Genomic DNA, 23,421 nt, shown 5'->3' on the forward strand with positions numbered 1-23,421 from the left:
GTAACCTCCTTGTGTTCTTCTGTAAGCTTTCTCCAGGGCCGACACTATGAGCCCGGAGCTAAACGCGCGTCCGTGAGAACTTCTCTGAGTCTGAGACATCCCTCAAGCCCCCAAAGTTGAGGGGCTTCAGCCGTTTGCCGGCCATGCAGGCCCGGGCGTCTCCGAGGAGCGACACGGTAGCGTCCAGCATGTTCTCATGCAACGTCACGGCCATCAAAGACTGGAGCTTCTTCCTGTCGCAGATCCTGCCGCTGGTGAACAAGTCTATGGGCCTGGTCCACCGGGGCATGGAGAAAGCGGAGGCGGTGACCAGCAGCGTCATGGCGACGGCCCTGGAGCCCGACCTGGGCGGGATGGGCGCTAGCCGGCCTCCGCTCAACTCCAACCACACGTCTGGCATGGAGCATGTGTTCCGTTACTCGTACTCGGAGGACGACCTGCTGTACACGGATTACAGGACGCCGCCCAGGGACTCCATTCCGCTCCCCAAAGCCGTGCTCTACCTGCTGATGGTGGCACTGGTGGTGGTGGTGGTGGCGTACGCCATTGTCGGTCATCTGGTGAAGGACCTGGTGCACGAGTTTGTTGGTAAGTAGAGCAGTTTGGACTCTGGTTGACCCCGTAAACCACATGGGTCGTTACTGTAGCAGGTAACAGGGGTGTACATCTCTGACCTTGCAACAATTTGGCTTCTGCTAGGGTTAAATGTCCAGTAGGGGGCAGTGTGTTCATGTACATGTAATGGTGAAGGCGCAAATGAACTGAAATCAGCTGTAAACGTAATGTGGAGGGCTTGGAGCTGTGATACAGAGTCGGAGTGTGTGTTAATATGTGCCAAACGTAGAAGCTTTAAGTACTGGATGTACACTATTTGGACAAAAGTATTGGGACACCTGTTCATTCATTGTTTCTTCTAAAATCAAGGCAATTAAAAAAATTGGTCCTGCTTTTGTTGGAGTAATTGTCTCGACTGTCCAGGAAATAAGGCTTTCTACTGGATTTTGGAGCAGCATTGCTGTGAGGATTTGATTGCATTCAGCAACAAGAGCTTTAGTAAGGTCAGGATGTTGGATGATGATCACCACTCCACCTCATCATCCCCAACTCATCCCAAAAGTACTGGATGGAGCTCCACCACCACCGTCACTCCAGAGAACACAGTTCTTCCACTGCTCCACAGCTCCTCAATGTTGGGGGGCTTTATACCCCTCTACTAGCCTACGCCTGGCATTATTAGGCAGCATGGTGCTCCAGAGAGTCCCATTCTTTTGGCAGTACTTCTCTACAGGGACTAGACAAGCTGAGTGTGTGTGCATTTGCGTTTGCACATTTGGACATGTAGTGTAAGTGACGATTGTTCTTCTGTAAAGCTTTACAGTAAAACTCAAACAAACCCAGCACACACACACACACACACACACACACACACACACACTGACCTCACCCTGCACGTGTCTGGGGGGCTGAGGACAATGTGAAAAAACACCTTCAGTCGGACTCAGGACATGGGACCTTGAAGAAAACACACACACACACACACACACACACACACACCTAGGGAAGGAAAGGGCCGTAAGCACTCAGCAATACCGAAGAGATTCCATCTGAAGCCCCGAATAAAGAGACATCTCTCTCTCTCTCTCTCTCTCTCTCTACATTCTCTCTCTACATTCTCTCTCCCCTCTCTCTCCCCCTCTCTTTCACTATCTCTCTCTCTCTCTCTCTCTCTCTCTCTCTCTCTCCCCCTCTCTTTCACTATCTCTCTCTCTCTCTTCGTTCTCTCTCTCTCTCTCTCTCTTTCCATTCTCTTTCATTATCTCTCTCTCTCTCTTCCTCTTTCTTTCACTCTCTCTTTCACTCTCTCTCTCTTCGTTCTCTCTCTCTCTGTCTCTCTCTCTCTCTCTTCGTTCTCTCTCTCTCTCTCTCTGTCTCTCTCTCTCTCTTTCCATTCTCTTTCATTATCTCTCTCTCTCTCTTCCTCTTTCTTTCACTCTCTCTTTCACTCTCTCTCTCTTCGTTCTCTCTCTCTCTGTCTCTCTCTCTTTCCATTCTCTTTCATTATCTCTCTCTCTCTCTCCCTCTTTCTTTCACTCTCTCTTTCACTCTCTCTCTCTTCGTTCTCTCTCTCTCTCTCTCTCTCCCTCTTTCTTTCACTCTCCATTCTCTCCCCCATCTATTCTCTCTCTCTCTCTCTCTCTCTCTCTCTCTCTCTCTCTCTCTGTCTCTCTCTCTCTCTCTCACCTTCTTAGTCCCTTCATCTCTCTCATGTGCTTGGCCTCTCCCTCCCTCTCTAGCAGTTCTGTTTGTGTATTTGTGTGTGTGAATGTGTGTGCGCTGGTCAGGTTCTTCACACTAGGGAGAGAGAGAGAGAGAGAGCGAGATAGAGATAGAGCTGCTCCTCCTCAGTAAAGTATTCTGACGTAGCCGGCCTTCATCGGCCTAAACCCTGTCCACTGAGCTCCACCATAAAACCAGATTTCTTTAAGACTGACTCCTATCAGAGGTGGTACCACCCCAGGATTTTGTTCCAACAGCCTGGGCAGCTCTGCTGCAGCTCGGCTCCTACGTTCTGCGGAAGGGTTCTTCACCACAGCCAGAATGTCCTAGTACAGCAATTAGAGGTCTTTGGACGGAGTAACAGATCTGCCGGTTATCTAATCACCGTGCTGGAACATTCTTTACGCAATAATTAGCTGAAAAACCCACTCAGATGTTCCAGGGGACGGAGAACCCCTACCCCCTCAGTTCGGAGAGCCTTCAGGGCTGGACTGGGGCGCACTGCCGCATCACTTCAGCTGGAAATGAAGCAACGACGGTCGTAGTAAATGACTTTCCGCTGCCACATGCATTCCTTCAGCTTTCCATCACACTGCCAGCGGGAAAATACGGCAGCTCTTTTCCACACATCACTGATCCTGAAACCGTTTACGTAAATCACACTGCACTCGGCTCCACTCGGAATAGGGGCACAGTGTTATCACAGTACTGGTGTTTGCAGTGTGATACAACACAATACAGCACAGGCAGACTGACAGACTGATAGACAGACAGATAGACAGACAGATAGACAGACTGATAGATAGATAGATAGACTGACAGGCAGTCAGACTGATAGACAGACAGATAGACTGACAGGTAGTCAGACTGCGAGATAGACAGACTGAGAGATAGACAGACAGTGAGACTGATAGACAGACAGACTGAATGATAGATAGATAGACTGACAGGTAGTCAGACTGAGAGATAGACAGACTGAGAGATAGACAGACAGACTGATAGACCTGATCTTGAGGCAGACTGCTCGAAAAATAGATCATTCAAAAATATCTCCAAACACTTTACAATCACAGGCATTTATAATTTTATTAATGTTTGTTGAAATACAGAAATACATTAATTAATTAATTAATTAACTAATTAATAGTCATATTAAACAGTTGGTTTATAGATTACTATGTATTTGCGTTTATATCATGGGGACATAAACATTAAAATGACATGAGTGCATACATTACATAAACGATCTCAAGCTCAGTGTTATTACATGTGTGTGTGTGTGTGTGTGTGTGTGTGTGTTCGCGTATTATGGAGTGTAAGAAGGAAAAGAGGACAGAAAGAGATAAACAGAGAGACAACGGCGGCCGGACTCCCCCTGGCGAGGCCTGAGATCTGTGTGTTCTGTAATTGATTGTATCCCTCAGTGAGTCAGAGTGTGTGAGGGTCAGAGTGCTGGAGTGAGTCAGAGTGTGTGAGGGTCAGAGTGCTGGAGTGAGTCAGAGTGTGTGACGGTCAGAGTGTGTGAGGGTCAGAGTGCTGGAGTGAGTCAGAGTGCTGGAGTGAGTCAGAGTGTGTGAGGGTCAGAGTGTGTGAGGGTCAGAGTGTGTGAGGGTCAGAGTGCTGGAGTGAGTCAGAGTGTGTGAGGGTCAGAGTGTGTGAGGGTCAGAGTGCTGGAGTGAGTCAGAGTGTGTGAGGGTCAGAGTGTGTGAGGGTCAGAGTGCTGGAGTGAGTCAGAGTGTGTGAGGGTCAGAGTGTCTGGGACACCCTTGCTGACATCACAGCCTGCGCACATAAGAAACACACTGTGGGTGTTAGACCCATGGCATGTGTGTCTGCATATGTGTGTGTGTGTGTGTGTCTGCGTGTGTGTGTGTGTGTGTGAGTGACAGACACTGTTTAATCAGTGACAGCACAGTGCTGTATTCTGCTGTCCTCTGCGTACAGGTGAGCGGTCAGACTGGATTCGGACGGCCGACCCGTCCTTCAGTGTGTTAGTCTGAAATCCCCCCCAGATCCCAGCTTTACCAGCTCCTCTTTAAACCACCACGCCTGAGACTTTCAGTCCAGACTCCTGAAGATGAATCACTCTGTTCATGCAGGTGATTAAAAGGAAATGATGTCACTGAACTCAATCAATGCTCCAATCAGAAATCACTCTGACCGGGCGGCAGCAGCGGAGATGTGAATGCGTCTGTGTGCTGCAGGAGGTCAGCGCCGTCCGTTCTTCTCAAATCAACTGATTTATTAATTATCATAGAAACATTTGATTTTCTGCCAATTATTCATGTATTGTTGTTGTAATGAATATTCACAGCCCTCATACTGCGGTGTTTGTCTACAAGGTCACAAACTGGAAGCATAATAACACTGTAATCCACAAAGAATTCTGGATAAATAGTCCTATAATACTTTTTATTTAAAGCAATATGTTTATTAAACCCAAAATCAGCTACATTTGTAGATCAGTCAGCTTTAGGAAGCGAACTGAAATACATAAAACTTTAAACAGAGAAACAGATAAACAGAGAAACTTTATAAAGTTTTAAGTAACATTCTAATTTCTACATTATGAGACATTAGAAATCTGAAAACTAATTATTACTCACTGTCTACCTTAGAATTTAAAAGACTGACAGGCAAAATTTCATTTACCTATAAAGCTAATATTCCAATTTTAAATGTAATTGTAATTGACTGTTTACCTTTTAAGACTTTTAAAAAGCTTAAAAAACTTTAAAAGGATGACAGGCTAACTTTAAATGTTTTAAAAAGCTAAAAGGCTAACTTTAAAAGCCTTAAAAAGCTAACTTCAACTCTGAACAGAAACTCTGAACAGTGTCCCTGTAGAGAAGAAGAACTGCCAATAGAATAGGACTCTCTGGAGCAGATAATGCCAGGCGTGGGCTAGAGGGGTGTAAAGCCCCCCAGCATTGAGGAGCTGTGGAGCAGTGGAGGAACTGTGTTCTCTGGAACGATGGTGGAGGAGCTCCATCCAGTACTTTTGATGGATGAGTTGGGGATTTGGGGATGATGAGGTGGGGTGGTGATCATTCTCCAACATCCTGACCTCAATAACACTCTGGTTGCTGAATGCAATCAAATCCTCACAGCAATGCTCCTCCAGAATCTAGTAGACAGCCTTCGTCTCTGGACAGTAGAGACAGTGACGGTTCCAGGAGGAGGAGGTTCAGGAACGTTCCTGCAGTAACTCTCTTCTTTCCTTCTTGCCTGGTCAGAGTGGGTGTTTGGGCCCCGATCGGCGAATCGCAGGAGCAAAAGCGAGGTCAGCTGCATCACCGGCAGCGGCAACGAGATGAGGGAGCTCCATCGCGCCGTGGCAACAAACTACGTTACCCACAACCACTCCAACTGCCTCAGCACCTTGAAGCCTGAGGAGCTGGTGGTCACAATTGATGAAACCTCACATCTTCCTAACGAGGCCTACAGCGGGACCTAACCTGGGGCCGGAAGCCGGAAGCCACTTAGATCCGATCCCTCGCGGCAGAGAAGGGGTGAGTTTGCTCGCCAGCAAAAGGAGTCGGTGTGTCGGGAACCAACACTAACGTCACTGTTCATGGCTTGCTGCAGGCGGCTGACATTTGGCTGGAGACCTGGTGTAGAACCGGACTGATCTGCTGAAGGGAATTTCAGAGGAACTCTGAGGAACGTTGAGGAACGTTAAGAGGCCTGAGGTTGAACATTAGCCGTCAGGTCTCTCTGGATCAGGCGGTGGATTTTCAGAATCTTGTGGGTTGGAGCACATTTCTGTTTTTCCATTCCTCTCACTGGTCCTCCGGTTCTTTTCTGTCGGTTCTGTTAGGCCGGGAGCTGATGAAGCACTGTGGTGGCGTTCCGCTGTGATCCGTTATTTATCTTGATGAATACGTCCATGTTGTCGGAGATGCTGTAAAACCCAACAGTGAACCAGTGAGCTCACATGGTTTCAGGAGGTCAACACACTGGTCTACAGTTCAGTAGTGTAAATACACATCAGCGGTCAGATCCTCATCTGAGGGACGTCCGGACGCAAATAAACATATTCATATTAAACAAGGTGTCAAATTTACAAGCTTATCGTGGCTAATCAAGCCTCCAGGTTCTGTTTCTAAACCAGGTGTAAATAAGGTGTGTTTTTATTGGGGATGACTTTTTAGGTGGAGGATGTTGTAAGACATGCGTTTCACCCAGGCAGGTGTTTAAGTTCTGGAATATCGGGGCATGATGTTCTTTATTGGGCAAAAAAACAATAACACTGACTGTAGCACTTAATGTTGTAAAAATGTTGTTTAATTATGAAATAATAATTAGACTTATAATTCATAATTATACATAATGATAATAATTATATTTTAATAACATGGCAAAAGTTTTTACTTAAGTAATGTAGTAATAAATTCTGCAATATTTCACATTATTTCATAATATTGTACTAATATTCTATACAAATTATCAGCTTGAAATGTTCATTTAATAATGTAGTAATCCCAGAAATATAACTTTTTGTATTTTTATAAATCCTTACTAATATAATCTAAGAAATGTAGCAAAATGTTGCACTTGAGTAAAAAATTTAATAAATTCCTAATAAAGTATCAATCAACTGATCAATCTGAAAATGTAAAATATTCACAATAATGTAATAATCGCAGAAATATAGCAACATTTTGTACTTAATCAACAAATATAATTAATTTCTGATAACGTAATACGATATTACAAATGATCAGCTTAAATATTAAATACATTACTAGTAATGTAATGTAATGCCAGAAATGTAGCACAATTTCCTAATATTGTAATAAGATATTACACATGATTATCTTGAACTTTTGCCAAATTGTAAACTTTTCAGTCAAAACAATTAATAAATTCTTCATAGTGTAACAATATTTTATTTAAAAAAATCAACCTGAAAATGTAATAAATTCACAATAACATCATAATGCCAGAAATGTCGCAAATGTTTGCACTTACATCAGTCAGAGTGTTTATAAATACTTAATAATGTGAGATATTACAAATAATTAACTTGATAATGTAATCATTTTCCAGTAATGTAATAGGTTGTTGCAGTTTTGGTAAAAATTGTATTACATTAATGGTCAAGAGCCCTGTATTTCATTATTATGCAGGTTATTACACTATTGATTAAGTTCATTCACAATTTGATCACATTTCTGGGGGTTTTATGGATTTGGGATATTTTGCAATGTTAAGTGCTACAACAAAATCCAGGCTCATTTCTGAACAACATTAACAGCAATAAACAGAGTAAATAAACAGAGTAAATAAAACATGTATTTACAGGTTTCATTAAGATGATCATGCATTCACATTGGACTTCATGGGCTAAATTCAGTAGACGGCACAATGAAAAGATGTTTGTTTGTTTGTTTGTTTGTTTGTTTAGGATGAAAGGGAACAGGCTTAGTGAGCCATCAGTGAGACATCAATGAGCACGAACATCTGCAGTGACATCCTGTTTACAGACGACCTGCACTGGTTCTGCATTACTGTACAACTCTCAGAGTTGAGCGTAGCTTTAACGGAACCCTGGGTTCTCTGAATTAAACAGCACTCTGTCATATCAGCACTGTCCCACCAAACCTCCATTTTTGTAGTTTTTCACTTTTCTCCATAATGTGAATCTGGCCGTTGTTCTTTATATTGTATCAGAATTGTATGAAGAACTGACCAATAGAAAAGCTCCAAAATGACTCGGAATAAAATCTTTTCACATTGACTTCCATTGAAAGTTCAGAAGGTTTTTCGCTTCTCCTGTAAAGTTACATTTTGGACACATGTTTTTACGTGGCGGTGTTAACATGATTATAGATCATAATCAATAACACTTAAAAACACTCCAGAGTCAAACACTCAATCAGCCGGAATCAACCTTTTCAGTCACAGCTGACTTTTCCATGAATCATTCCCGTTCAGCTTCACTGGGATTGGTGCCAAACTCTGGTCCAGACGAGCTCGTAGTCTTTAGTGGCTACTATCAATAACAAACACCCTTAATGTAAGGGCTCGCTGAGGCCGCTGCCCAAACGATGTCCGTCCGTTATTAGATTTTACAGTAAATCCAGTCTAATGAAAACATGAGGGGCAGAATTAGGGCGTATTGTGATGATAAGTGGGTCAGTTTGCACTTTTTAAGTGTTTAAAAATTCATGATAATGTAATAAATATTTTTATTACTTACTGTAATAAGGTGTTACAGTATTAATAATGGTATTACATTATTAGGAAGGTTATGACATTGTTATATGCACAGTTTGATCACATTTCTGGGTGTTTTTTATGAAATTGTGAAATATTGTAATATTGTATTTCAGTAAATCCAGTCTAACGAAAGCGTGAGGGGCAGAATTATGACGTTTTATGATGATAAGTGGCTCAGAGTTTCATATTTACTGAATAAATTGATGTGCACACGTTTTGTAATTAGGACGACATCCCAGACAGCCGTGAGAGTAAAGGTGAAAGAGGGTGGGGTTGATAGCATACTTACTGTTTAGTCACCAAAATCAAAGCATGCTGGGAAATCTCATCAAACGTTTTGCAAAACGGCCCAAAAGGTCTAAAATGCCATTCTGGAGCTTTTCTATTGGTCCGGTCATCATGAAATTCTATGATGTAAAGGACAGCTGACCTGTTCAGACATGTCGGTCAGTTGAGATGACACATTCAGTTGAAAGGGAGACCCCCCCCCCCAAGCCACAACATACTACGGTGGATACCCATGTGTCCCCAGTGCCCCCTCTAGTGTTCCATCTAACCTTACTTAACTATACTATATTGACAAAAGTATTGGGACACCTGCTCCTTTAGTATTAACAAAAAAGCCGATCCTGCTTCTGTTGGAGTAACTGTCTCTACTGTCCAGGGAAGAAGACTTTCTACTAGACTTTAGAGGAGCATTGCTGTGAGGACTTGATTGCATTCAGCCACAAAGTCAGGATGCTTCAGGAAACTACCGTGAGTAAACACTATTAGTAAAAACTACATTCGATAATTAGCATGTTGCTATTTATTAAATCATCCAATGTTCAAAACACTGAGTTTTAGAGGATTCTAAGATGCAGAGCGTCTGAAATTAAGTTTACGTAATTAACGAATCTCCAGAATGCTTCGTACTTCAGAAGTGGAGCTCGAATCTCGAAGCGGGAACCTTGGCAGAGATGACTAAATTGGGAATTACAGCTTATGATTTATAATTTAATACATTCCGCTCGTTCCCACACATTCACGCTCGCAGTGCTGCTGAAACACAGGGCTGAGGTGGAGATCTCGTTCAAGGCCTTCAGCATATGAGGACTAACTGCACTGAGAGCTTCAGAGCTTCACTGTTGAGTTTTACAGGCCGGGTGTCTGGTGTCTCTGCTGGTTCCTGTTTGGTGGGCACGGCTCTGTGCAGTGTGGTCGAGCTAGAACAGGATCCTGACCAAATTAATAGAGGGCAGCTGGAGCGGTCAGGCCACTGGGTGTCGACTACACCACAGACGTTAATGTCATTTTGACTGACAGCACATGTACTGTAGCTGAATTTGGAGAACTCTGAAGTCAGAACCAGCTGAACAAGCCTCAAGTCTGCACTCTATAAACTAAAGATTTCTAGAAATTTGAGAATTCCTAGAATTCTTAGTTTGGATTTGGAGTTCTATGAAAAGTGGAACTAAAATGGATCTTCTTTGGCATCAAAACCTTGTTAGTAGCTTTATTTTAAAGAGTGTAATCTCCAGAAAGGCTGATTTTTGGGTGGAACTGTCTGAGAGTGTCTCCACTGGTGGAGGATCTTCATGCTGTGAAGCTTCTGGGAACTGGTTCTGGTCAGGACAACAGTCATTGCCTTTACTGACAAGGCCAGAGGTCTCCAGCCCTCCTCCTGGAGAGCTGAGCTATCTTCCTGAAGGTTTCATGAGTTGGAGACCACTGGACAAGACAGTAAAGATGCCACTCAGAGGAGAAGGCCACCGTGGATGAAGCTTTTCTAGATACCATATTTAAGCACCATAGGCCAGTGGTTCTCAGTGGTCCCTGAGGACAGGTTTGAGAGCCACTGCCTTTGGTAACGGCTGTAGTCATTTGAGATACACTCCTACACCCAGAAATATACTATAGAAATAACTCTACAAATAACTACACTACATGGACAAAAGTATTGGGACACCTGCTATTTTCAGTATTAACAAAAGAGTCTCTGTTGCTTTTGTTGGAGTAACTGTCTCTACTGTCCAGGGAAGAAGGCTCATCTGAGAAGTACTGGACGGAGCCCCAAAGAACACAGTTCTACCACTACACAGCTCCTCAATGCTGGGGGGCTTTATACCCCTCTAGCCCACACCTAGGCTAGGCGGCATGGCGGCATGGGGACTAGACCAGCTGTGTATGTGTGTGCATTTACACATCTGTTTCAGCAATGGGTGCATCTTAAAGTAGCTGAATGTGTTCATTAGAAGGGGTGTCCACAAACTTTTGGACATACAGTGTATCTTAAACAACATAAACAAAGATAGGATTGTTCTGGAGGAAGTCATGAGATTGTACCTTGTTTACTCTGAAGCTCCACAGGTTGACGATGTTGCACAAGTCCGAATCACCATATAGCTATCTAGAACCTACGAACCACTGGAACATCCACTCTCATCAGTGAAATATACAAAGCAAAAAATTGATATTGCAAGTGTGTCCTTGTCCTCTGTGTGTCGTGATAATGCTGAAAGACTCCTGGCCCCTATTTACTCCAGGACTAAGGGCTATGTTTCTCAACGTGTGCAGCATCTACTGTACTTTCCCCATCCTGGTGGGTTTCCACAGCTCTTACAAGTCGGAGACTTGGGTCGGATAATACGCAGAGAGCGGCTGCATACGTATTCACATCAGTTCGCAAACAAGAGCCTGTCGCTTCTGAACAAGCGGCCGACTCGGCGCGCATGAGAATCAACCTTGAAAGAAATCAGCAAATAAATAAAATAACACCTCGCCCTCATCAAACGACAGCAGCGTGCCGTGTTCAATTACACGATTTTCCACCTTGCAAGTTTCAAGGAGGTATCGTTCCTTTGAACTTGTGGCTTCTGATAGGTACTGCAGCTGCTGTGCATATGAAATGGAGGGATTTATTGGCTTCGGGAATTTAAGGCCTCAATGCAGACGGCCTGGTGGCTGGTGCAGCATGGTATGGTTACTAATCGCTGATTATGCAGGGGTTTACCTGAATCCCTGTGAGGAATTAGCTTACCCTTGCCCGAGTACCAGGCCTTGGGCAGGGGGGTTAAGGCCACAGCCTCCCCAGGTTCAGGTTCAGACCTCAGAATCACTTCAAATGAGCTGTTTTTCAGTAAACTGGATAATTAATGATGTTGTAAGTCATGCAATTATACTCTGGTTTGGTGTCTAGCCATGACAACATCAAGGCCGGTGTAAAAAAAGGCCTCTACTATAATGCCCCCTCAGCAATAACTGGGATGTGACTGGGTTGTAACATTAGAATCTGCCCTGTCACCCAGTTTCACCACCTGTATCAAATGCAAAGCCCACCAGGCTTTTTCTTTTATCTTTCTATATTTCTTTTATGTGACTTTCCAGTAAAGAACTTCAGTAAAATCAGGGACGGACAGAAAAACAGGTCCTCCAGTTCTGAGTTTACCAGTACTGACCCAACCATCAGCACAGGAACTGGTGCAATCATTAGCCTTCATTAAAGAAAGTGGGTGAGCTGTGGGGGCTGCAGCCACCAGGCTTATTGATGACAGGGTTGTGGGTTCGATACCCTTTGATACCCCTTAGCAAGGCCCTTAACCCTTTCAGCTCCTCAGGCGCCGCAGTGAAGGCTGCCCACCACTCCGGGCGGGCCTGTGCACTCACTAATATGAGGGTGTGTGTGTGTGTTCACTGCATGGATGGGTTAAAGGCCTAAAGGCCAAGGTCAAATACCACCTGTGGTTGTCTTGTCTGTCCTACCTTCCAACAGCCCCTCAGTGAGAGTCCAGATTAGCATATAATGACGATATGCTGTGATGCTGTATGCTGCACTGCATAGCTGCTGTTAGCACTAGCCACCTTTAGCAATCCTCCTCAACCAGGGTGAGGGTAGTTCAGGGTTGCTATTAGTAACTATACCGTCCCATTCTGCACGACTGATCAATCAAATCTCAGCCAGTAGTATAACTTTACCGTCATGCAAAAAGCTTGTACCTCCAATTTTGTCATAATGTCATATTTGTCATTTGACATAATGTGAATCTGGCAACACTCTAAAATTTGGAGGTCATTGAAAGTTTTCCAAGGAGATGATGTATTATAAATTCTGTAAATATCAGTGCTATTCATGCAGAAAGGTCATAGCTCATATTCAGGCCTCTGATGTTTGATCTCATGGTAAAGCTGTGTATTATTTGGCCCAGGTCAGCCGAGGGGGAGCGGAACCCGAGCACCTTAGTTAGATTTAGCTTACACTCTACCTTTCCTCCTGCACCTCTCCAACCTGTACCCCACTGCCCCCCCTATCTCCTCCCCTGTCCAGCAGTCTGTTCAACAATAAACTACTAAGAGATTTCACAAACGTCTTCCGGTTCTTGATGTCTTCTCATCTTCAGTCATCTCTCTCTACTCACCAGTCATTAAAATACTACCCTGGCTTCCAGTAGCTGCCCACGTCAACCTAAAAACCCTGATGCTGGCCTTCAAAAACAATATGGATCTGCCCCTATGTCCCCTTGGGGCCTGTCCAACTGGGAACCAGACCATTTTGTCCTCTGGGCCTACAGAAGGATGCCCACCAGAGTCAGGGATGGGACCAGGAGGGCTTAAACATGAGCCCCATCTGACTTGTACACGGCCTATACCAGGCCTAGATGGGATGGGTAAGATTAAGGTGGGCTGTAACAATGGGAAGCCTATCAGGGTCCCAGTCAAAACGCATGTACAAACCCATTCAGGAACCCAAGTAGCCCACGTTCCACCCATTGGTTTTTAACATTGATCTAGAACCTAACCCCTTCAGGAGCTCTAAACTCGTAAGTCAAGAGATGTCCCTGGACTCTAGCCTGTTTACACTAGCTAGTAGCACTCATTTTCGCTACTAGCGTATGCTTTGCCACCTTTAATTCTGGGCTGTGTCCCAATTGCATACTACACACTACTAATACTAGAAGGCATCCTATGTACTAATCTTAATACTGTGGGTTTGCATGCGAAATTATTGAGGTAATAACCTATTTTGTATTAAAATGAAGTGAGAAAGTGTTGCTATGCCAACATGCATCACAGTCTGGTGTACATGCACCTTCTGGGACAATCAAACGTCCATCAAACTGCACTCAAACCGACCAGTTCTAAGCATGCATCATGGATTTTTGAGTACACTCAACTTTGACACTTTTATCCACATCACATACTCAAAAATGTAATTAGTAATTAGTACGCAATTGGGACGCTCCCTCAGAGGAGTGCGATTTCACTGTATTTTTGGTGTAGTAATGCTAAACTCCATGAGAGGGAACTTCATCTAGTCAGGAACCAGAATATTAGAAACCGTGTACACCAAAATAAACAACAAAAGCAAATCCCTGCTGGGATTAGTCTGCACCTTGGAGAGAGTATTGATCCTCGATCGTTAATCTTTAAACTAACACACCAACAGCTGCAGCTCCTCCCACTCTGTGTTGTTTAGCCAGTCAGCATCGAAGGTCACGAAACTGGAGGAGAAGAATCCCCTACAATGGGCTGTTGCGTAAGGGCCTTACATAAGAGGGTTATTATGAAGGCTTGCACAAGCCTGCCGTTGGAGTTTTCCAGGAGAAGGTCTGCGGTTCACCTGCTGAGTGACAGGACTTCCAGCTGAGTGCAACACCATGTAAGTGTTTAGCTTCTCTCCTCGTTGCTTTACAGCTTCAGGTGCTTAGCAGACTGTCGGTTCTTCCAGCAGTTTACTCACTAAAAACTGACCGATCGCCCAGAACGGTGCCGGTGCTGGTGGCTGGAGGACAGGAAGAGCCTCAGGCCTGAACGTTGTGGAGAAGCTGGTTGGAATTTACACTGTTAGAAGAATAAGATCCTGGAGGAACTTCTGGAGGTTCTTCAGTTTGAAACTGTGATGTTTTAAGGAACCTTCAAGGAACCTTTTACTACTAAAAACTAATTTTGTGCTAAAATTTAATTTTTAACTACATTTTTGTTTATGTAGTATTTGATGTAGATAAAAGGCTCAAAGATGAGTAAACTCAAAAATTCATGTTTAGAACCTCGTCAGGCTTGACTAATGAGTGTTGACAAACCACGAACCTCGAACTCTGTTGTTCGTCCTCCAGCAGAACCAAAACAGAGCTGTAAAACGGGGCAATTCTGAAACCCCAAAACTGTTACATCACAGTCTCGACTCATTTACATTAATACACCAAGCATTTACACTAATCCAGCCCATCAGAGAAAGCCTTCCTAGGCCAATCGCAGTGGCTACTTCAGGAAAATATGGAAGTGATGCTAAAATAGCTTAGCTTTCCCAGCCTATCAGATGAAGCACAGTTTGGAACCACGCTGCTGTGGGTATCCTTACCGTATGGGGAACCCTAGCTAACCACACACCACACTGGCTGACAGCAACACTGTTCTGTAAAAGAACAGCTATGCTAAGCTAAGCTATGGTATGCTAATTGGCTCATGTTATACAGGCCATAAACTAGCCAATTTGTTTTCAGGAGCCCTTCGTTAAAGGAGAATCAGCGCAAGGTAAAATAACAGGGTGGTAAAAACAGGCTTGTTGAAGCACATCTGAGCATTTTTCACCCAGTGTGCATTTCACCAAAACACACCACCTTCTGTTCACACACACAAGACCTCCCAGTAATTCCTCAGGACCGGGTCTGATGCAGGAACATCAGCACCAACTACCAGCATTTGGTTTCCAGCTTGAACTCTCTTTACAGTAGCAGAGAGAGCCACCACCACCCCCAGCACACCAAAACACACCAGTTCAGCGTCCAGCAGCCAAAACTGCAGTGTGTGAGTGTTAGTGTGTGTGTGTGTGTGTGTGTGTGTTGTCTTCACACACACTGACAAACACAGATTCATCAGTGTGGTGTTTATCCCCAGCTGGATCTGTGTGACATTGAGAATGGTCAATTACGCCTCTTTACTCATTAGAACTGCTGAAGCGTTCTCAAACACGGAGCTGCAAATTACCGCCGCCTTGTAGGGCTTCAATTCAATCAGGCTTGAAGGCGACGGGGAGGAGATCGCAATTAGCCCGCATTAACATTTCAGATGGACTTTTCTCTGGCCAGACAGCCACCCTGACCGCCTGCGTTAATTCGTTTAGTGCATTTGAGCGGCAGCTGACCAACCTCTGTCCTGCGTAGAGACAGATTTAGTCTCTGAGCCAGAAGAGGTTGTAGATATAGTGCCAAAACTAAAGGTATGGAACCGTTACTGAAGCGAAATAAGATGAAATAATGTTTAAGAACTACAGAATCCATTTTATAGGCATTTTACATAATGATAATAAGCTCAATATGAATAATAATAATAATAATAATAGTAATTAGGGTTCTAGGTATTAACTAACTATTCTCATGGAACAAACCCTTGAAGACACTCAAAAGAGCTATCTAGTACTTCTAGAAGTTTTTGTATAATACCTAGAACCTAAGGGCGTGTAAAAGCAAGTAGCACCAACTGACCATCATAACCATGTGGAATCAGCACCAACCGACCATCATCACCATGTTGAGGCATAATTAGACTGACCCACGTACAAAAAGAACCATTTCCTGAGCTCCAATATTTCTAAGAACCCTTGAAGAGGCTCCTATTTTCACAGCGTAGGCAACCCATTGTAGAGCCCATTTCTGACAATTGCCATAGAAACCATCTGCAAAAGAAAGCGACAGCTCTGGGAACAAGAAACACAAACAACTGCGATGAATCTAGGACATTCTCTCCTCCGCCGTCTGCCGTGATGAATGAAGAACGTGTTCGGAGGAATTGTATCAGTCAACACGATTGAGTTTACAAGGTCAAGAGCATGCCATCATTTACACACTCTGGCTGACACTCTTCAGGCTGCAGTGTGAAGATGCTGAAAAGTAGGCCAGTTCTCACTGGCGGCTTCTGTCTCTGTGCCAACTCGTGCTTGTTTGAACCCATTCCTGCTCGTGACTATTTGATTAAAAGAAGAATCCAGCCAGAGGAAAAGCCTCAGAGCTTCGGGGACAGATTTCGATCCCTCACACGGTTCCACTGTCTGTCTCATGTCTGAGCTGTGCTGTGAACAGGCAATCAAACAGATGGACAGACTGGAAGAAAAGGTATCTTAGTAACGGGAAGCAAGAGATGAAGTGGGTGAACTAAAAAAAAACCTTACAAATGAAAGGTTCTTCAATTGGTTTTTGAACTACTTTTGGTTCTGTGAAGAACCTTGTATGTAATGGAGAGGTGTAAGAGTTAAGAACCTTCTACTTGATGTAAAGGTTCTTTATGGAATTAAAAGTGGTTCTTCTATAGCATCGCTCCAAGAAAGCTAATAACACACACACAGTTGTTGTGTTGTTGTTGTTGTGTATGTCATTCAATGCACACATTGATCCACAGTTCAGGCTAGAAAAAGTAAGTGAAGCACTGTGTTAATTGATTTCCATTATACATAATGATAATAAGCTCAATATGAATAATAATAATAATAATAATAATAATAATAATAGTAATTAGGGTTCTAGGTATTAACTAACTATTCTCATTGTAACAAACCCTTGAAGACACCCAAAAGAGCTATCTAGTACTTCTACCTAGAACCCAAGGGCGTGTAAAAGCAAGTAGCACCAACCGACCATCATAACCTTGTGAAATCAGCACCAACCAACCATCACAACCTTGTGGAGGCAGCACCAACCAGCCATCACAACCTTGTGGAAGTGGCACCAACCGATCATCACAACCTTGTGGAAGTGGCACCAACCGATCATCACAACCTTGTGGAAGTGGCACCAACCAACCATCACAACCTTGTGGAGGCAGCACCAACCAGCCATCACAACCTTGTGGAAGTGGCACCAACCGATCATCACAACCTTGTGGCGGCTTACTTGCCGAGTTGTTCCTAAGCTTTAACAGTGGGGAAAAAGTCAGGAACCATCAGTGGTTCCAAGAAGTTTAAGATGCATTAAGGAGATGAGACTGGAAGCTTGGGTTTCCCAATTGCTTTAAATATCCATTAAACAGCCTATAGTGGGCCAAAAGTGTCAAACGTCTATTACCAGAGAATAGCCCCACCAGTTTGGTCCCTGTAGTTACTAAGTAATGCACCTCAGTGTGTAATAAGCCTCGCTGTGCTAAGGGGTTAAATACCCATAAAAAGCTACACAAGTCTGGTCACAAACCTCAAAAATTCCAGGAAATTCCAAACGGTTCACTTTCTTTTCCCTGCAACTGTAATAAGAAGAGTGTTGTCTGAGAGTGTTTCTCAGAAAGGGGCTAAAACATGTTTAATGGTTGAGAACGTGTGACTGGGTACAGTGCTGTTTGTAAGATGGTGTAATGCCGGCTGTAATTTTAGCTTTTACAGATTTCCCGACGGCCTGCAGGAGGAACATGGTGTCTTACATCAGTTCCTTGCTAAACCTCACCTGGAAGGTAGACATGCAGGGAGTCCTGATCTTCCTTTGCATCATATTGCTTCTGAAATACTTGAGCGATGTTCGCCACAAGAACCTTCCTCCAGGGCCTTTTCCTCTGCCCATCATTGGGAACATGCTGGACATCAGCTTCACAGATCCAGTTGGATCCTTCCGAAAGGTCAGTATTTGTAAGAAAGCGCCGATCTTATGGCCTCAATGATTTGCTCTGCGTCTAAATCAAGCTTCCACTGCATTCGGTCTTCAGGTGTGTGAGAAGTATGGAGATGTTAGCGCACTTCATTTCGGGGGTCAGGACTGCATTCTGCTGTCTGGCTATAAGAGTTTTAAAGAGGCATTTGTGGAACAAGGGGACACCTTCAGTGACCGGGCTGCCTACCCTGTCAATGATAGACTGTCCAAAGGATTGGGTAAACACACTCATTTGAATTTGATGTGGAGTGTGAAGAACCTTCCAATGGATGGTTCTGTAGAGGCCTATTTTCATGAATAAGATATTTGAAATGTGAAGAACCTCCTGAAGATGTAAAGAATCTCTGTACACTAAAGTGGTTCTTGAATGAACCTTAAATGGGTATCTTCACTCTCAAACATCTGCTCTTCAGGTGTGGTCTAAAGAACTCTTTGTGGAACCTTTCTTGATATGACATGTAACACCACTAACTTTGCCAACGATTGACATCTTTCCATGCTAATGAGCAGGTCTGCTTTACTCCAGTGGACATAAGTGGAGGCATCAGAGACGCTTTGCCTTGTCCACACTGAAGAACTTTGGTGTGGGGAAGAAGACCCTTGAGAACTCCATCTTGCAGGAGAGCCACTACCTCCGTGAAGCTCTGCACTCACAACAGGGTCAGTGGAATGTGGGGAACCAATGCTCTGTTTCCAGGGGTCATGAGAATGTCTGAAGTCTGCTTCTCTAGTTTTGGACTGGAGATACAAGGCTAATGTAACTAGCAAGTAATGGAACCTTGTGTACACCAATTAGCAAGGTGCTAACTGAGGTCTAAATCACTGTAAACTATTCTCAGAGTATGAGGAGGTGCTCAGTAATCTGTAATGGACTTGCGGATGTGGATTCTGACACTGTATGACACACTGTACTCCACACACACACACATGCATTTGAGGTGAGTGTGTGAGCAGATACTGCCCTCCAGTGGTTAAAAGATGCAAGTACACCTGAGACCTCTTCAGCTTTGTTCTACCCTACAGAAATGTGCTCCATAAAGTCACATATTCTAGTTCTACTTGTTTTGTCTCTCAGGTTGTCCCTTTGACCCTCATCATGTCCTGAACAACGCTGTGGCCAACATTATCTGCAGTCTGGTGTTCGGCCACAGGTTTGAATATGATGACCACTACTTCCATCAGATTCTGCAGTACTCAGATGATGCATTTCAGCTTCCTGCGACTAACAGTGGCCGGGTACGGTTCTCCAAAATGTTTTAAGAGCTTATGGGCTGGTTTACAGACAGAGATTAAGCCTAGTCCTGGACTAGGCTTAATTCTTGCTTAATTCTATAACTCAACACAGGTGGGTTTCTCAGCATAACGATTATTCTTAAATGACAGAGCGAGCATCACATTGAACACTCTCTCTCTTCCAGTTAAGATTATCTTTACACTACAATGCTTTTGAGGTGCAGATAGGTTGAGACCACCAAGACTAGGTCTAGGACTAATAGGTATAATTGCTTTTCTGATCTTTTCTACTTCTCCATCAGTTCTACAACTGGTTCCCCACCATCATGGACTGGCTACCAGGAAAGCACCAGACTGCCTTCGCCAATCTTCCCAAGGTAAAGAACTTCATCCAGGAAGAAATCCAGAGACACAAGCAGGACAGAAACCGGGACGACCCCAGAGACTACATTGACTGCTATCTGGAGGAAATCGAGACGGTAATGTGCATGATGATGAAGGTGGTGTGCATGGGGATAATGAAGGGGGTGTATATGATGAGGGTGGTGTGTCTGACGATGAAGATGATGTCTCATGTCTCCTAAACGCCCTTGATTTCTCCAGTGTAAGGACAGCCAGGCCGAGTTCACTGAGGAGAACCTGATGTGGTGTGTGGTGGATCTGTTTGGAGCTGGAACGGAGACCACCACCAACACTCTTAAATGGGCCCTGCTTTATATGGCCAAATATCCCAGAGTGCAAGGTAGGAGTCACTGAGTCACCTGAGTCACCTGAGTGCAGCTCTTTTGAAAGTGCACTATGTGGACAAAAGTATTGGGACAACTGCTCATGCTATGTTTCCTTCAAGGGTATATAAAATAAGTCAATCCTGCTTTTGTTGGAGTAACTGTCTCTGGGAAAGACAGGCGTTCTACTAGATTTTAGAGGAACATTGCTGTGAGGATTTGATTGCATTCTGCGACAAGAGCGTTATTAAGGTCAAGATGTTGGAAGATGATCACCACCCACCTCATCTCCAACTTCCCAACTCATCCCAAAAGTATTGGTTGGAGCACCACCACCATCATTCAAGAGAACACAGCTCAATATTGGGGTACTTCTTACCCCTCTAGCCCCCGCCTGGCATTAGGCAGCATGGTGCCAATAGGCTGATGTTTATCTCTTAGGCTATCTGCTCAAGAGAGTCCTATTCTATTGGTAGACCTTCCTCAAACAGGAACTAGACAAGCTGCCTGTGTGTATGTGCATTTGCACATCTGTGCAAATCATATGAATACATTCATTAGGAGGGGTGTCCACAACTATTTGGACATATAGTGTATGAACGAATGTGTGTGGATCTCTAATTTCACTGTCTTTTGTAAATGACAGAGAAAGTCCAGGCCGAAATCGACCAGGTGATTGGTCAGACCCGCCTGCCCTCGATGGAGGACAGAGCTCTTATGCCATACACATACGCGGTCATTCACGAGATCCAGCGCTTCGCCAATATCATCCCCTTTACCCCTCCCAGAGTGGCCAACAAGGACACTACAGTAGCAGGACGCCCCATTCCTAAGGTGAGGCACTACAGTAGAAGACCACCATGTCTGGTCTCTAAATTTGAATACATTGGTAGAGGGCCACTGAAGCCAAGAGCCAATCCCTAAGATGGGACGTTATACAGATGGGAACCTGAAGAATACCTATAACTGAAGCGCTAACACACGTCACACCAGTTCAGGTCCTCAGCCAGAAGAATTGGAACAGGACTTTCGCCTGCCTTTACCAGTAGCATGATGGAAGCTTTGTCGTATTGCAGGACTTCTACATCAGTGGCTCCCAATCCTGGGGTCCTAGAGGACCCTCCTGCTCCCAACATACCTAGTCTAGATGTAGAACTGGAGGTTCCTCCTGGATCAGAGTTAAAAAGCACTGCTCTATTGAATCCTATCCTCGAGAGAAGGCCACCATATCTGGTTCCCAACATGAGGTTCATCGGTAAAGGCCAATTTTGTAAACCTTCCCTGAGCTGCAGTAGAAGCTGTGTAGTTTTCTAATCCTTGCTTTCCATGTTTTTCACATTACTACAGGGAGTGATGGTCCTTCCCCTGCTGATCCCAATCCTGCATGACAGAAACGAGTACAGCACCCCTGACGAGTTCAACCCGGGACACTTTCTGGATGAAAACGGCAAATTTGTGAAGAGAGAAAACTTCATCCCCTTTTCCATCGGTAATGTTTACACATCAGTTACACCATTACGAATTTGTGTCTGTGAGACTCAACATCTTGTTAATCTTAACCTGACAGAATCCAGTGAGTTCCAGACTTTTTCCAGATGTTATTGTTGTCTACATTTGTCAATTCAACAGAATTTAGAATGTAGATTTTTTACTACATTTACATTTACTGCATTTAGCAGAAGCTCTTCTCCAGAGCGACCGACAAAAGAGCTTCACTATTTACTCAAGAAGAACCTCAGCTAGTTTAAATAGACTAGAATTTAAAGCTCCTCTAATCTTAGACTCTACTAAACACAAGTCAATAAGGAGTCCATAGTACTCTTCTCTTCACCTAAGTCCTCTCAGAAGAGGAGGGTCTTCAGTCTGGGTTTGAAGACAGTGAGTGTTGGACTGTGCTGTTCGGACACCCAGGGGAAGTTCGTTCCACCACTTCAGTGCAGGACAGAAAAAAGTCTGGACGCTCGTCTTCCGTGGATCTTAAAGGATGGCGGGTCGAGCCGAGCCGTACTTGAAGCTGGAAGGGCTTTTGGTGCGGATCGGCTTTTGACCATCAAGTAGTACGGGGGGGCTGGCTGGTCCAGTCTTAGCTTTGTAGGCCAGAGTCAGGGGGTTGAATTTGATGACCTGGGCAGCAGCTACAGGAAGCCAGTGAAGAAAGAACCCAGCAGCAGAGGAGGAGGAGCTGAACATGGCTGAACTTAGAATGGCTGAACTTAGAATGGCTGAACTACATAAGTTAAGCCATTACGGAACAAGAAGCATAATTTATATTAGCAATAATATAATATAATATAAAATGTTTATTATTTCATGAATTATTAATTCTGCAGTGCAGACTTAGCCTGACAGTGGTTGGTTGTACTATACGACTCTGTATTAGTAAAATTAGACAATAAGAATAGTTTAATAATAGTTTATTAGCAATTTATTAATAGTTATGAATTATCCTGTTCATAAATCATTGATCAGCCATCACTGATATGCTAGCTATCTGTATTAGCTTATTTAGCCACTAACTGCTGCTTATTACACTGTAAAAGAACTGATAAGTGAGACCAGTGCTTATTTCTTTGTCCAGTTAATTATGTTTTCATTCATCTACATTAATTAGGAATTCAAATACATACATTTTATTCACACATCAGTTCAGCGTTGGTGTACCAGGCTTCATTATTCGGTGGGGATGTACACATGGGAATCCAGTCAATTCAGTCAATGCATTGTCTCCTCAGCAGCAGGAGCACACACAACTCTCATATCTGACTACGATGCTCTGCTTTGGCAGGTAAGCGGGCGTGTCCAGGTGAGCAGTTAGCTCGTATGGAGCTCTTCCTCTTCTTCACTTCTCTGATGCAGCACTTCACTTTTCACGCTCCAGTGGGCCAGACCCTGGGATTGGAGCAAACGATGGGCATCACCTTGGGCCCCAGGCCCTATAGGATACGTGCTGTACCACACTGATGTCGACCTCTCATGTGATGAGAGACCTCTGATCTGCAATCAGGAATAAACAGTGAACAAGCTGAGGGGGCGGAGCCACAGACTAAACACCTTACACAGTATTTCATCAGCTCCAACTCAGTTCCTCAAGTTTTTGAGACTCAACTCAGTTTGGATTGTTGGCCACAGTTAAAAATAAATAAATACATTTATTAACGTCTATAATATCTTTAGTTGTCTTCATTCATAGCTTCACAATGCTTTAGTTCTTTCAAATTTGCCAATATTCTTCTCTAGCAGGATTTTACAGTTTTTTACTTTTCTGTCAGTGTAAATGTCTCTGAGACTCGTACCAGGTCAGATGAATCAGCAGTCGTTCTGTAAGAGAACAGAACAAAAGATAGTGATCAGACTTTTACACA

The 23,421-nt window shown here is 43.9% G+C and overlaps 2 protein-coding genes across 2 annotated transcripts in view; both read left to right on the top strand.

Annotated features, from left to right (window-relative positions):
• The window catches only part of LOC140576710 (uncharacterized), a 7,686-nt gene extending 950 nt beyond the window's left edge, over nucleotides 1-6,736 (top strand). Inside the window, exons 2-3 of the mRNA XM_072696252.1 lie at nucleotides 27-588; nucleotides 5,514-6,736. Of these exons, the coding sequence (XP_072552353.1) occupies nucleotides 144-588; nucleotides 5,514-5,734 (666 nt within the window). The 5' untranslated portion in view covers nucleotides 27-143 and the 3' untranslated portion in view covers nucleotides 5,735-6,736. The remainder of the gene's footprint in view (nucleotides 1-26; nucleotides 589-5,513) is intronic.
• Nucleotides 6,737-13,994: 7,258 nt separating this feature from the next.
• Nucleotides 13,995-23,224, top strand: LOC140576691 (cytochrome P450 2J4-like). Its single transcript, XM_072696229.1, has 10 exons — nucleotides 13,995-14,137; nucleotides 17,831-18,069; nucleotides 18,157-18,319; nucleotides 18,612-18,761; nucleotides 19,177-19,337; nucleotides 19,637-19,813; nucleotides 19,938-20,076; nucleotides 20,706-20,893; nucleotides 21,407-21,548; nucleotides 22,845-23,224. Exons 2-10 carry the CDS (start codon nucleotides 17,866-17,868, stop codon nucleotides 23,018-23,020), a joined length of 1,500 nt encoding a protein of 499 aa, XP_072552330.1. The 5' UTR covers nucleotides 13,995-14,137; nucleotides 17,831-17,865; the 3' UTR covers nucleotides 23,021-23,224.
• The last annotated feature ends 197 nt before the right edge of the window (nucleotides 23,225-23,421 follow it).

Source organism: Salminus brasiliensis, chromosome 14 (assembly GCF_030463535.1).
Source record: "Salminus brasiliensis chromosome 14, fSalBra1.hap2, whole genome shotgun sequence".
Classification (NCBI taxonomy): domain Eukaryota; kingdom Metazoa; phylum Chordata; class Actinopteri; order Characiformes; family Bryconidae; genus Salminus; species Salminus brasiliensis.